At 34.0% G+C, this 16049-nt stretch overlaps 2 protein-coding genes and 2 pseudogenes across 2 annotated transcripts; 1 reads left to right on the plus strand and 3 right to left on the minus strand.

The window, feature by feature from the left end:
- Positions 1–834: 834 nt before the first annotated feature.
- On the plus strand, positions 835–2199 carry LOC123914393 (UPF0496 protein 4-like). The gene has a single exon (XM_045965524.1). The coding sequence runs from the start codon at positions 1131–1133 to the stop codon at positions 2055–2057; it is 927 nt and encodes a 308-aa protein (XP_045821480.1). The 5' UTR covers positions 835–1130; the 3' UTR covers positions 2058–2199.
- A 95-nt stretch (positions 2200–2294) lies between these two features.
- On the minus strand, positions 2295–6820 carry LOC123914392 (annotated as a pseudogene).
- Positions 6821–8611: 1791 nt separating this feature from the next.
- On the minus strand, positions 8612–10007 carry LOC123915336 (annotated as a pseudogene).
- Positions 10008–13935: 3928 nt separating this feature from the next.
- On the minus strand, positions 13936–15292 carry LOC123915337 (F-box/FBD/LRR-repeat protein At5g56420-like). The gene is made up of 3 exons (XM_045966468.1): positions 14582–15292; positions 14324–14494; positions 13936–14208 (listed from the first exon to the last, which is right to left on the minus strand). Exons 1-3 carry the CDS (start codon positions 15290–15292, stop codon positions 13936–13938), a joined length of 1155 nt encoding a protein of 384 aa, XP_045822424.1.
- Between the last annotated feature and the right edge of the window lie 757 nt (positions 15293–16049).

The raw sequence follows: 16049 nt of genomic DNA on the forward strand, positions 1-16049 counted from the left end.
GACTTATAATTTTAAATAATTTTTTTCTTTTTAAAATGACTTATGACTTAAAAGAGAGGGAGGGAGTACAATGTAAAAACATCCACATTAGAGTGTTAATTTTTTTTCCAAGTATTCTGGTGGCTAGAAATTTCATCTTAAAGGTGAATAAATGGAGTGTCTGGGGTTTGAACACCGGCTTCTGCATATATAGTGCGATGTCTCTAACATTGAGTTAAGTTCACGAGAACTACATGTATAAAAATGTTTTATTATGGCTTTCACCACCAATTTAATCTGATATCAAGTGGTTCCAGCCACCTCGGTATATATTTAACTCTTAAATTATTTAATTTATTTTAAATTCACTGTTTCTTAATTAATTTATTTATTGAAAGACCGCGCTTGTTAATTAGCAAAATGATGTATCAAAAAGAAATAAAAAAGAGTTTAATTGTTGTGCACCGTCGGTGTAAATTATTTTTGCACAGACATCCAATGACGCGTTGCCACGTCACATAATGAATGTGACACATCATGTGTTTTTAATGACCATACATGATGTGTCGGTTTTTTATTGGATGCATGTGCAAAATAACTTTACACCGACGGTGCATATAAATTAAATTCAATAAAAAATAGCAAAATGATTATAACTCACACGCCTGAACTTCATGTTTGAAAGTGACATGAATGAGCATGACCAGTTTTGATCGATGCCTCCTCACACGTTCATTGAGCTACCTTGTACTTGAAGGAATGTCCAAGTGGACCAATTCTGCGTGTTTTTAGTCCAAACTTGGAACACACAAAGGAATAAGCACACTTGACCACCACAACTTAATGTCCCACTTGTTTCTATCATGTTTTAAATGTGAACTTTCTATGTTATATGTTGTTTTATACATGAAAATATGACTATATAAACCAACCATTTAATCTACACCAAAGTTATACATAGACAAACAAATCACATAAACTTAGCAGTTAGCTTAGCCAAAAAAAAAACAAAACCCCTCTATAATTCTTTAACCAGACTTAACTTACCTCTCAACCGAACTTCAGATTACTAAAGTTCATTTTCCGTAGAAACCAGAAAGTTAATACAAAAGAAACGTTTATAGCATCTGTCTTCTAACTTCAAATTATCAATGGTAGTAGACAAATTTGCAAAACTCTTCTGCAAGAAGAAGAATCGCCACAACAAGTGTCACCCTCAACCTAATGAAGAGTTATCATCTTCATCGCTACATGCTTTTCACTCCCATGTTTCCAAACACATTAACCAATTAGCAGTGGAATTGAAACCTGAGTCGGAAAACTTATCATTGTCATGGTTCCTAAGATGTTTTGGCCTTTTTCCTATCATCGACAAGGCTTTTGCAAAGCTTGTTATGGACATCGATTATCCAATGAGTCAATGGGATGCTGATTCTATTGAAGGGTATCTCAACTACACCATGAATTTGCTAGAGCTTTTGAATTCAATTTCTTCTTCTCTTTCTCATCTTAGCCATGCAAGGCTTTCTTTGGCTCATGGTTTGACTTTGATGGAGAAAGAGAAATCACTTTCTTTGGCAAGAAAACATTTGAAAGCAATTAAACCAGCAGGGTGTTTTAGTACTAATTTTGGTAAATCTTTTCACACAGAAGATCATAAAGCAAAGATTTTTTCTGGTAAGCAGTTGATTGTTCATGAGGGTGTAAAGGAAATGAAGAGTATTGGATTTTGGGTATGTGGAGTTCTCTTATCTTGTTTATATGGTGATTTTAAGCCCTACTTGGAGCTAAGAAAAATTGTTGGTGGGTTTGATGGTTCACTAGTTGCCACACTCGATTCCAAAATCAGTGAAAAGATAGTAAAGAACAAGCTGAACTTCAGCGAGATCGAAGAGATAAATAATTTTGTAGCTCACCTTGTTGCCGGTGATGATGATGATGCAGACAAGGAATTGCAAAGAAAGTTGTGTGAGTTTGAGAAGTTATTTGGTGATATAAGCAAAGAGGTTGATCATCTATTTGATGATGTAATGAGTCAGAGATCTAAATTAATTGATGGATTTCGACTCAAGAAATAACAATAATAGTCCATTGTTTGATTCTTTATGTAAATATCAATAGTTTGTACTTAGCGTTTTTGTAAATGTGTCTTGAGTTGTATAATTCTCAAGTCATGTTAGTAGTAATACTCACTGTAGTAATATATTTATTTTATTTTTATGTGAGCAATGAAATATAGACAAGTAAAAAATGGTTATTGATTAATGCATATGATTAAAATAGAAAGAAAACACATAAATATTTATATGGTATAGTAAGATAAAGTTAAGCACTTCATTCATCAGAACATGTAATAAGTGCAACAGAATGAGAAAACTAAAAGATACACAAAACTAACTGAATAGAAAAGAGTCACAATTGTATACATTTTTTGTGACCATAATGACTATAGGCCAGTGCAGCAAATGATAATAATAGAAATATAATCTAACCACTGCAAGTGAAATAGCATCAAAATATTGAGAATAATAGATAACCAGAATAGGTATTGAATGACAGCAACCTTGATGAGCCTTCTGGTGTGAGAATGTGGAAGTGTTTTGACTGAATTGCCTGGATTCTGGAAATGGTAGCAAAATAAGCCAGTTAATAATTTGCCTTAGTTTGAGAATTGTGAAAGCGAATCTTAGACCAATAAGATAATTTGAAAATCCAAAGTAATGAATGATGAGTATTATATTATTGACTCATGTTTTGCTCAATTTCTTAATCATTGTATGAAAATTATAAATATCTTAGATTGTGCACACAACCACACACGTTATGATTAAATAAATTAAATAAATCATATTCTTACCTGAACAGGATTGCAATTCTTCATGCCCTTTGCTTCTATATGGCCATGTCTCATATTCTGATTTGGTCATTTATTCTTATGACAGGGATGTGTTCAATTTTGGACCAATGTTCCTTCTTTTTATACCTTTCTTCTAACAATGGGCAGTCATTAATGTGCAGTATCTTAAGAGAGTCAGGAAGGTTGTCTTCTGGTATTGACTTTAGTTTTGGACACTGGAAAATATAAAGTGATTCCAGAGAGAAGGACACGATTTTCTCTGACAATGAATCAATCTCTGAAAAACGCCCGATGTAAAGGTATTTTAGTGAGGAGAGGTGTCGAAGTCCATTTCCTTCTAAGGATTTTGTTTCAGAGAGATCCATGATATATAGAGAAACCAGGGAAATGGGCAGCTGCCGCCCCTTGAAAAACATGTTAATAATATCATCACCTTTTATCATCATTGTTGTAAGAGTAGTGACACCTTGGACACCCCACTCTGTTATCCTCACTGAATCAACATGAAATGAATGTAAATTGGGAGGTAAGAAAGCTCCATCGCAAAATGATAACTTCAAACTTGGAAGATTAAAGAGGAGCATATGTTCAAGAGCGGTGAGGGTGTCCATCTGTTGAGGTAATGATACAAGTGCCTTGCAATCATTGACAGAAAGATATTGGAGGGTTGACAAGCTAAGGGAAGAAGTTTCTGAAATAAAAATAGATTCCAAACTCCTACATTCATGAATGGAAAGATCTTGGAGCATAGGAAAACCATTCAATGGGAAGGAGGTAAGTGTGTCACAACTATTACGTAAATCAAGTTCCACAAGTGATGTGTAATTGCTCCACGTTTCAAGAGGGAGGAATGTTAAGTTGTTACAATCGCGGATACAAAGTTTTTGCAAAGAAGTGGGTAGACCATTTGTTGGAAAGGAATTGAGAGACCAAATGCCATACAGTTTCAATTCTCTGAGACAAGTGCTGTTTACAAACATCTCAGGAACAGATTTTAGCATTTGATAACTCCTTATCGTCGTATCTTGCAGAAGATACGGAGAATCACTCTCAAGCAATGAGCATTGGATCTGTTTAGTATTGCTTTCAGAATGTAAATCTCTTGCAATAAAAAATATTTGTATTGAGGAGAGCCAAGGCTCAGTAGATGGTGTGGCCAGAAGATCACAATGTTTTATTTTAATTTCTTCTATGGAAGGAAGATGACTAGGAAAACACCCTCTCAGTTCAGGACACTTTGATAACTTTAGAGTTTTAAGACGAGGAAAAGGAAATATGTCGTCTTGAATGGGAAGCCATTCCTTCCAATTTGACATGTCCTTAATTACGAGCTCCTCAAGGGATGAAAATTAATGGTTGAATAGAAGAGTTGGAACCTCCTCCTACCATCCCATAAAACTCTGGGCCAATTGTCTCCAATGTTGACATACATTTTATACTTAGGTCCTTAAGAGAAGGTAGCTGGCCTAGTGGTGGAAGTGTCACGCAATATGCACAATTATCGATGCGAAGGGACAACAAGTTAGAAAATGAAGAATCTCCCAACCAACGAGGGAAACTTGTCCCACCATACAAGTCAATGCTCAACTTCTTCAGATTTGATGATGGTTGTAACTTATCAAGCACGTCTTTATCTTTAAGTGAGTCATCAGTTTCCTTGCCCCAATGTAGCGTTAATTCATCAATATGTTCTTTGCTCTTCAAGTTGGTATCATATGCCTCCACAACATCAATGACATTTTCCAAGTTCTTGATGAATAATTTCCCCCGTAGTTTAGGAAACCTCCCCAGTTCTCTGACACTTAGACCAATATTTTCCTTGCCTACTACAAAAACTGTTAAAGTTTGAAGGTTTTCTAGTTCAACAATTTGCTTTGGCATCTCTGTTAAGCTCGTCATATCGACATCCAGGTGACGTAAATTAGTTAACTTTCCGGTATGTTTTGGAAGTTCTGTGAGATTTGAGCACCATGATAGAAGCAAGGTTTGCAAGTTGTAGAGATTGCAGATTGTGTCAGGCAAGCTTTTGATTTTAGTGTGAGAGAGGTCTAGATAGCGCAACTGCACCAAATTGCCAATTGAATCTGGAAGCATGGTGATGTTATAATATTTTGATAATGATAGGACCCGCAACCTTCCCAATGTGGGTAGAAAATCATTGACCACCTTTAGTAATAAGTAATTTTCTTTCCATAGACCAATGGGTAGGTAGCTTCTCAAGCATTTGAATTTGGTTAAAATCATAAACTTCTTGCCAATGTCAAACCTTTCTTGATTATATGACAAATGACGAACATTTTCAGAGGTGTCACCACTAAAGTCAAGCTTATAACAACTTTTTCCAGATACAACCGTAGCTAAATCATTAACAAGGTCATGCATGACAAACTTTTGTCCTCTAGAATCATCATGCAATATTTGTTGAATTAATGATCTAGATAACAATTCAGCAAAACACTCGTTACCTACTTCCTCCATAGATTTTCCGTCTTGAGAATGATCAAGGAATCCTTCTGCCATCCACAAGAAAACCAATTGCTTCCTATCAAGTGGATAGTCCTTCGGAAAAATGGAACAATAGGAAAAACATCTTTTCAACTGAGAGGAAAGATGTTGATAACTCAGAAACAACGCGGGCAAAATATTATCATTTGGTAAGTTCCATATTTCACTATTTAGAACTTCAATCCACTCTTTAGTATCTACTTTCGAACGCAATAGTCCTCCAAGTGTTTTAGCAGCTATGGGCAACCCACCACATTTTTTCGCAATTTTTCTGCCAATAACTTCTAGATCTAAGCATTTACTTCCACAAAATTCTCCACTTCCAAATGCATGCTTGGAGAGTAATGACCAGCTGTCTTCATCTGATAGAACTTCTAATTTATGAATAGGAAATGTGTGTGCAACAATTGCAACTTTTTCTTGGCGTGTTGTGACGATCACTCTGCTTCCACTATTTCCTCTAATCAAGGGAGTTACAAGTTCATCCCAATCATTATAATTGTCATTCCATAGGTCATCCAACACAATCAAAAATCTTTTGTCTCTCAAATGTTTCTTGAGTTCAACTCGAAGAATATCAAGATTATTACTTTCCCCTACTTCTGAAGTGACAGATTCAAGGAGAGTTTTGGTTACATTCAAAATATCAAAATCCTCAGATACACAAGCCCATGCTTTGAGATCAAAGTGCTTTTGAACTTTTTCATCATTGTAAGCAAGTTGTGCAAGTGTTGTTTTTCCGACACCACCCATGCCTAAAATTGCAACAACGCCTATATTGTTATTGCTAGTGCCATTATCTGATAGCAACATGTTCATTACTATCTCTTTGTCATCTTTCCTACCCACCATGACAGATTCATTGACCATAGAACTTGAAGGTGTTCTATGAGAAACTCTAGCACTTTTAATTTGCAAACCAAGGATATCTTTATTCTGTGCAAAAAGCTGCAGGGTTTCACACATGATCTTCATTTGGGAATTGATCTCTCCATAGATGTTTTTAAAAGGAGATGAAAGGAAGTTCCACACCTGATTAGTTTTGTTTGCAGCTTGCGTACTCTCCACCTTACATCGCAGAGAATCATAGCTGATTTGGTTGATCAAATCCTCGGCATCAAAGACAGCATCTTTCAAGTCATTAAGCCATTGTTTGACAGTAGGATTGTTGAGCTGCTTCTCCTCAGCATCATCCAGCACAGCCTGAAGAGTGAGCAGTGTTGTTTTCAACTGCCTCAAGAGTGAGACGTTGAGTTTGGTGTTTGTGATGTAATCAAGAAACTCTTTTGAAGCAAGTTTCTCAACTAAGGTTTGAACAGTAGCAGAGAGAAAAGCCCCTCCCACCATAGTTGCAGCCATCTTCTAAAGTTAAAGGAAAGCAGGAAGCAAGGAAGTTGTATAGGAAATTTGAAGTATAATGAATGAATTTGGAAGAAAACGAATAATAGTTAATGGACAAAAGAAGAGATAAAAGAAAAAGAAAAAGTTGCACACTCACTTCTGCCTGCATCTTTAGAAAAAGCATGAATGACTAAAAAGTAATAAAGAAAAAATGTTGATTAGAAAATACTAATAGTATATTAAAAAGTGATTCAATAATTGATGCTTTTTTTTTTTTGTGGAATTTTCAATAATTGATGTCAGTGTCCCAAGTTGATAATATGGTGAATGAGGTGAGTGTGACATATGACTTGATCTATTTATATTTTTGGTGTTAATCCACCGGCTCCACGGAATGGTCATCGTAATCCTGAGTTCGGCGGTCGGAAGGTAAGTAAAGTCTGACCAAAAATTGTTCTTTGCAAAAATTGAACTCAGATTTTCTTAAACAATTTGGATTTAGCAGGAGCTCATTAACCACTTGTTTTATTTATTTGATTTGTTATTAATATTTTCTGAAATATATTTGAAAATTAAAAAAAAAATTAGAAGGATTTGTTAGTAACAGCAATTAATAGTAAAGGTACCAATAATCTGGTTTTATTTTACTGAAAATTTGGTTTTAAATAACTTCCTAAGGCAGAAAGATATGCTTAACTGCAAAACCATTACATAAAATCTCTGCAGTAGCCCAAAGACTGAGATTTTAGGTACAGTTTTAACTTTTCCTTTGCATTATTATTGGCATCAACATTTATAATATTAGCATCTGATTCATCAACATGCACATTTTCCCTTATGCAGTCAAATTAATATATGGGGCTTCACTTATTCAGTCACACTGAAATTCCTTAAACTTTTCCAGGGTCTACCTTTATTATGTTTTGCTGAAGGATAATTCTCCTAGTAGCAAACATTCATTGAAGCAAATGATGCAACAGGAGAGACTTTGAGGTAGCTTCTGTTTAAAATTAAGCAGAATCTTATTAAGCCTACAACCTATAGAGACTTATCATAAATGTTTTTGTCGACTATATTTCTGAAAAATAATGTCATAATTGTAGATTATCATAATGTGCCAATAGTAACTGTTAAGAAGTCCCATATCAGATGTGTGTTGGTTTGGACAAGAGTTTATAAGTAAGAGGTCATTCTAATCTTACAAGTCAGTTTTGTAGGATTGAGTTAGGTCTAAGTAACATCTAATATGGTATTAGAGCTCCAAGATCCGTTGGACAACCCGCTATCGAGTCTCCCACCATTTATATCCTCGCACCAAGCTGCCCAATAGTACTGGGCATGACGAGGTGTGTTAAGAAGTCCCACATCGGATGTGAGTTGATCTAGACAAACTGGTTTTGTAGGATTGAGTTAGGCCTAACTCCCAACATCTAATAGTAACATTTAGAACAAAAAGACTGTCCTATCTTAAAAAGATAAAAAGATTCATGTGATTGTGATGTGTGCAAAAATACTGTCCTATCTTATAAAGTTTTCTTACATTAATCTGCAACCAAAATTTGGCACAATCGCTGGCTTCATGTTCGAGTCCGTAGTAGTACATGAATTTTCTGCTAACCATAGCAATATGTATTCAATTACTACTGCCATGAAGGTACTCAATTACTACACTGCAATTGAATATTACTTATTCTCACCACCATAGCCATATGTGTTAATTCTCTCTATTTCACAGTCTTTCATAAATGAGTTATAAAATATGGCCAATTGCAATAACAAGTAACATATCAGAAATCAAACCAATACCAAATTGAACATAGTGCATGATGCTGCATATAGCTCAATTCAAACATAATTTATTAAATAATAAGTCGATCAAAGTAGACATATATATAAAATCTGTTGTTGATATCTCGTAGTCTGATCTGATCAATCAAATAAGAGGTTACATGTTGTAGAGCCCTTTGTGAATGAAGATAATTTCACTAGCATTCGGTACTTATCTACGGAACTTATACTATTAATTATCATAGTGTCCAACACTTTTGAATTCTTTAAAATATATTTTGCAAATCTGAGATCGTATTTCATGCCTCTGTAACCTCTAATGCAACATGTTTTGAGTTGTGATGAAAGACATTCCGGAACAAATGGTGGAGCTTCCCAATATTTCGTATTCCTTTCTTCTAGAACCTTAGTGTCCTGTCAAAAATTCACATAATCTTTTTAAAAATAAAATACATTGAATTATTTAATAAGTAAAAATTCTCAAAAAAAAAAATAAAAATAGATTTAAGAAGTACAAAAGATGAACAAAACCTGAATGATAAGACTTTGAAGTTTAGGAAAATATTTGAGCCTTCTTACCAACCAGATCCACCTAAACTTCACAATCCAATGTATATCTTTCAAGTTAAGCTCCAAGTTAGTTAAACTCTGAAACAAGAAATGCCAATCAGGGAGACATGGCACGATCTTCTACACACGGAGTACACAAAACACAACATTATATATTAATGTATAATACTATATAGTAGTGCGAAATCACAAATGTTAATTTAGGACCATGATCATATATTTCTTACCAGATCTAGATGCAAAATCTTTGCCTTAGAAATCATAGTAATTGGAATATAACATTCACGTATCCTTGCTTTGATCAAATTAGGTAAGGCCTTTAACTTTGCTAGGGAAGGAAGGTCATTCATGTATTTGAAAGGGGAACTATTTTCCATTACCAAATCCTCGAGAATAGGCATCCTAATAAAAGCTTCTCAAAATTGTCATGACATACAAAACTAACTTTCTTCAAATGAAATATTTTAAGAATAGGTAAATGTATATCCATGTTATGAGAAATATCTCCCACAATTATTTTAGTCAATTTAAGAACCTTTAATGTTCTACAATTGAGAATGGTAAGAGGTAACACAAGATCATATGGCACATATTTTGACGGGAGGAAGTAGAAGTTTTGTATTCCTCGTTGAAGTACAAAGTTAACAATTTGATTGACATCGGTTTGGACACAACCGGAATGACTATTCCATTCAAAGCGAAACGAATGGATAGGTAGTGTGATGTCTCGCAAAAATATGGTTGAGTACATAACATGGAGTAAGGTAACCATATCCTTGAAGGTTTTGTCGTCGAAGTCGAGAGTCTGAACTGAGAGCCACACTGGTTTCCATCTCTTGGAGAGGACGCTTGTGGTTGCAGCGTGTTTGGTTGGGAGAAAGGAGAGGATGTGACACAGAATTGAATCCGGCAACTCGCTGATCCTATCTGTCTTTGGAATTGACCTCCGGGAAGACGGCATCTGCATGGTGATGGACGGATGGTGAATGCCGCCAGGAAGAAAGAGTTCAGTACATATAGGTACGTCTCTGTTTAAGTTTTCTCTTTTTGTTTTTTTTTTTTTTACTCCTCGAATATTATATATAAACAAAAATTGACATTTTAGATTCATTGAAAAAATTGATGTATCTAATTTGTATATATTACTTATCAAATTAACATAGTCTTAGTAATGAATTTTAGTAATAATAAAATAAATACGTATCAAATATATTATTCTAAACCAAAAAAAAAAAAAATAGAAACTTTAAATATTTTTGGTCAAATTAACGATATATATTTCAAATAAGAGTAAATTACCTTTATGAATAAAAAGAGTAAATTTTTAAAATTTAAGATATATTAGTTTCCTAAATTTATATCTAGAAAATATGTTTCAAACATCAAATAAGCTTCTAAGAATTAAGAGAAATTATAGTATTATAGACGGAAAAAAAATTTCACACTTATTATGAAAATCAAAACATAAGTAATTTGGATGAAACCGGAGGATAATTTTCTTAGAGACTATGAGGGTCGTAAAAGAAATCGGAACAAGTTGGGGGGGGGGGGGGGGGGGGGGGGGGGTTATGAAGTTATGTGTTCTAGAATCTGATACCTCTGCCTACACATCATTACTTTGTTATGAAGTTATCTGATTCATAGTTTGTTAAGGATTATTATGTGAGCTGTAAAATTTAAAAAGTTTGTGTTAGCGACAGCAGTGAATTTGAGGTTTTGTACCGCAGGGAGCTTCAACTGCTTCATCTACAATGTCAGCAATATTACGGCCACAATTGCGGATGTTGAGTGCAATCTGAAACCACGATTGGAATAACATAACCCTCTGCAGCACTCACAAATGGTTAGTTTAACAAACTCTACATATTGTTAATGGTATATGCGTGTTAGCGCAGCAATGAACAAAACAAGCACACACACACTGCAATATTGGCACGGATTGCGCCTTGCACACACACTCTACACACACTGGGTTAGGCACGCCTTGCGCCTAAAAACTTGGCTTAATTGAGGAATTGTGGAGAAGAGCAAGAAAACAAAGATGAATGTGAGTAATACACAAGCAACACAACTAGATAGAAACTAACTTCTAACTAACACTCTACGAACTCTAAAGTTGTTATTAACTCCCTAACTAACAAACATATCTGTTTCTTGACAGTTAAGTAACATATATTTCAACAAACTTGACAGTTACTTGCTGAGCAAGCAACTGACTAAATCAACATGAATTATTGCAAAACTCAACAATGCGTTATTATGATACTTCAGTGAACAACATAGTATCATAATAAATCTTGATCAGCATTCACAGTTGGGATCATAAGAGTGTATAATTTTGGAACATTAACACAAATCAGAGAAGAGTACTGCCAAATTTTGAAAAACATAGTATTGTGCATGGTTTCTTCAATGCAAACTATTGAAAAAAGTTGCTGGTAATTACATAAACTTAGCCTTTTAAATTAGATAGAGAAATCAAATTAAAATTCATTGTTAGGAACTAATAGGAAAAAGTGAAATCGATCCCCTAACAGTTTTCTTTTGATTGTTAACCATTCAATTTTATTTGTTATTTGTTTTAATTTGATTATTTGAAAGAAAAAGAAAGTACAAAAAAAAAAATACAATTTTAATAGTTTCCCTGCATTTTCATTACATACTAAAATGTTCGGTGATTTGTGATTGCTTGATCGGAGTTTTAAACTATTAAGCTGGAACATAACAAACTGATCAATCTTTGAAGGACGATATGTTTTATTACTTTATATGACTTGGTATAACTGATATGATAATTTGGATAAAAAATGCAATCGTACTGAAATCCGTTATCTTTTCCAGTGTCTACCTTTATTATGTTTTGCTGAAGGATAACTCTCCTAGTAGAAAACATCAATCCAAGCAGATGATGCGACAAGATAGACTGGTTCACCAAAAACCTGAAAGAGATCTATTTCCATCATTGTTCTAATCTTAAATTTCCAATTTCAATTCAACTCCAATAAGAACAATAAATAATGTATTTGATATTTCAATATATAAACCAATAAGTATTAGTATTACAAAGAAGTCTCAAAATAAACCAAATTACCATGTTGGACCTTTTCATAAACTAGATAGCGCAACTGCACCAAATTGCCAATTGAATCTGGAAGCATGGTGATGTTCTTATATTTTGATGATGATGACATACGCAACTTTCCAAGTGTGGGGAGCAGATCATCAAGCACCTTTCTAAATAAGTAATTCTCATCCCTCCAACAGCCAATGGATATGAAGCTCCTTAAGCATTTGAATTTGTAGCAAATCTTCAACTTTTTGAAAATGTCATAAAATTCTTGATTATACGACAAATGGCGAACATTTTCAAAGGTATCACATCCATACTCAAGCCTGTAACAACTTTTCCCAGATACAACTGTAGCTAAATCATTGACATGGTCATGCATTACAAACTTTTGTCCTCTAAAATCATCATGCATTTGTTGAATTAATGATCTGGATAACAATTCAGCAAAACACTCATCCCCTACTTCTTCCATGTCTTTTTCGCCTTCGAAATGTTCAAGAAAGCCTTCTGCCATCCGCAACAAAACTAACTTCTTCCTATCAAGTGGGGGAAAGTATATGAATAAGTGATTCAATAATTGATGCTCTTTTTTGGTGGAATTTTCAATAATTGATGTTAGTGTCCCAAGTTGATAATATATGGTGAGAGAGGTGAGTGTGACATATGACTTGATCTAATTACTATTTTGGTGTTAATCCGCCGGCTCTAGGGAAGGGTCATAGTAATCCGGAGTTCAGCAGCTGGAAGGTAAGTAAAGTCTGATCAAGAATTATTCTTCGCAAAAATCGAACTTGAGTTCTCTCGAACAATTCGTCTTTAGGGGGAGTTAATTAACCACTTGTGCCTAATCACTTGTTAGAAGGATGTGTTAGCAACAACAGTGAATAGTCAAGGTACCATTAATCTAGTTTTATTTTACTGAAAATTGGGTTTTGAATGACTTCCTAAGGCAGAAAAATAAGCGTAAGCTTAACTGCAAAACCATTACATAAAATCATAATGTGCCAATAGTAAAATTTAGAACAAAAATACTGTCCTATCTTAAAAAGATAAAAAAGAAATCATGTAATTGTGCTGTGTGCAAAAATACTGGCACAATCGCTGGCTTCATGTTCGAGTCCGTATCAGTACATGAATTTGCTGCTAACAGAATAAAAGGACATTTAAATGACTCTATCAAACTGAATTATTTTACTATTGTTTCCTAATCCATCGGTCGTCACTACTGCAATGAAGGCATTCAATTACTATACTGCAAATTGAATATTACTTATTCTCTATATCCTTGTAACATAACAGAAATCAAACCAATATTTAAACTACTCTAGTAACTTAAACAAGTCAATTATATGCAACAAACAAATAATGTGAACATAATGCATAGTGCTTCATATAGCTCAATGCAAAAATTTGGCACAATCGCTGGCTTCATGTTCGAGTCAATAGCAGTACATGAATTTGCTGCTAACAAAATTAAAGGACATTTCTACCAAACTGAATTATTTCACTATTGGTTCCTAATCTATCAGCTGTCACTACTGCCATGAAGGGGTTCGATTACTATACTGCAATTGAATATTACTTATTCTCACCACCATATTTCACAGTTTATCAGAAAGAGTTAAAAAAAAAATGGCCAATTGCTATAACAAGTAACATATCAGAAATCAAACCAACAAAACTTAAAATAGTCAATTATATGCAACAAACTAATAATGTGAACATAATGCATGATGCTGCATATATAGCTCAATTGAAATATAGTTTATTATATAATAAGTCAATCAAAGTAGACAATAATATAAAATCGTATATTGTAGTGTGATCAATCAAATATAAGGTTACATGTTGTAGAGCCCTTTGTGCATGAAGATAATTTCACTAGCATTAGGTACTTATCTATGGAACTTATACTATTAATTATCATAGTGTCCAACACTTTTGAATTCTCTAAAATATATTTTGCAAATTTGAGATCGTTTTTCGTGCCTCTGTAACCTGTAATGCAACATGTTTTGAGTTGTGATGAAAGACATTCCGGAACAATTGGCGGAACTTCCCAATATTTCTTATTCCTATCTTCTGGAGCCTTAGTGTCCTGTCAAAAATTCACATAATCTTTTAAGAAATTAAAGTACATTTAATAAGTAAAAATTCACAACAAAAAAAAAACAAGATTTAACAAGTACAAAAATTGTAAAGATGAACAAAACCTGAATGATGAGATTTTGAAGTTTAGGAAAATATTTGAGCCTTCTTAGCAACCAGATCCACCTCAACACCACATTCCAATCTATAACTTTAAAGTTAATCTCCAAGTGAGTTAAACTTTGAAACATGGGAGTAGTTTGGAACAAGTGATGCCAAGGGTGACATGTCACGATCTTCTACACACAAAACACAAGATTAAATAAATGTATATATAGACATAGTAGCTAGTGTGAAATCACAAATGTTAATTTCTTACTTACCAGATCTAGATGCAAAATCTTTGCCTTAGAAATCATAGTCATTGGAATATCAAATTCACGTATCCTTGCTTTGATCAAATTAGGTAAGGCCTTTAAGGTTGCTAGGGAAGGAAGATGATTCAGGTCTTTCAAAGGACAAGTATTTTTGATTACCAAATCCTCAAGAATAGGACATCCTAATAAAAGCTTCTCAATATTGTGATCATGACATACAAACCTAACTTTGTTCAAATGAAAAGTTTTAAGGATAGGTAAATGTATATCCATGTTTTGAGAAATATCTCCCACGGTTATGTTTTTCAACTTAAGAACTTTTAGTGTTGTACATTTGAGAATGGTAAGAGGTAATTCAATAGCATCGAAAGGATATTTAGAGGGGCGAAGGTAGAGGTTTTGTATTCGTCGTTGCAGTACAAAGTTAACAATTTGATTGACATCCTGTTGGACACCACTAGGATATTTATTCCATTGAAAGCAAAACGAATGGATAGGTAGTGTGATGTCTCGCAAAAATATGGTTGAGTGCATAATATGGAGTAAGGAATCCAGACCCTTGAAGGTTTTGTTGTCGAAGTTGAGAGTCTGAACTGAGAGCCACACTGGTTTCCATCTCTTGGAGAGAATGCTTGTGGTTGCAGCGAATTTGGTTGGGAGAAAGGAGAGGATGTGACACAGAATTGGATCCGGCAACTCGCTGATTCTATCTGTCATTGGAATACGGCTTCTGTATGGTATGGGGGTGCTGAATGCAGCGAGGAAGAAGATACTCGTATCTGTTTAGGTTTTCTCTTTTCTTTTGTTTTTTCTTACACATGTTTGTTTAGGGGTGTATTGGATTGAGATTTTACGAGACAATTTTGGCAAAAAAAAAAATCTTGATGATTTTATGAGATTTTGTTGGACTATATTGATTTTGTGAGATTTTAAAAACTTTTTTACAAGACTTTTTTACAATCAAGATTTTTAACACATGATTTGAATGTATTTTGAGAGATTTTTTTCAAAACACTTTTTACAATATTAACAATTTTCTATCAAATTGATCTATTTTATGTTCCAATTCTGGATCATTACTATTACTAGATTCTGGATCATTACGATTACTAGAAAGAAGGAGACCATGAATCCTATTTATCAAAATAGAATTTGTTGTTAATGGTGAAGAGCTTTTTTGGAGTTGTCCACGAAAGCGTCCACCTAAAAAAGGATCATATATTTTAATTAAGTATTCTTTTTCCTCCTCATCCTTAGACAGTCTAATTCGGTTTTCAAATATATCCACAGGAAGAAATTTCTTATATTTCTTACTTTTCTTATCTAGAACTTTTGCCCTTTTCAAAAATTCATTGCTTAGTTTCTTTCTTTTTTCGTTAATAGTGGAGCTCCAATAATTATAATTAGACAATTCATTATCATTATAGGTGACTAGACCCTTACCCGTGCGATGCACGGGTGTTATTTGTTGTTT

The sequence above is a fragment of the Trifolium pratense genome, linkage group LG3 (genome assembly GCF_020283565.1).
Source record: "Trifolium pratense cultivar HEN17-A07 linkage group LG3, ARS_RC_1.1, whole genome shotgun sequence".
Taxonomy (NCBI): Eukaryota; Viridiplantae; Streptophyta; class Magnoliopsida; order Fabales; family Fabaceae; genus Trifolium; species Trifolium pratense.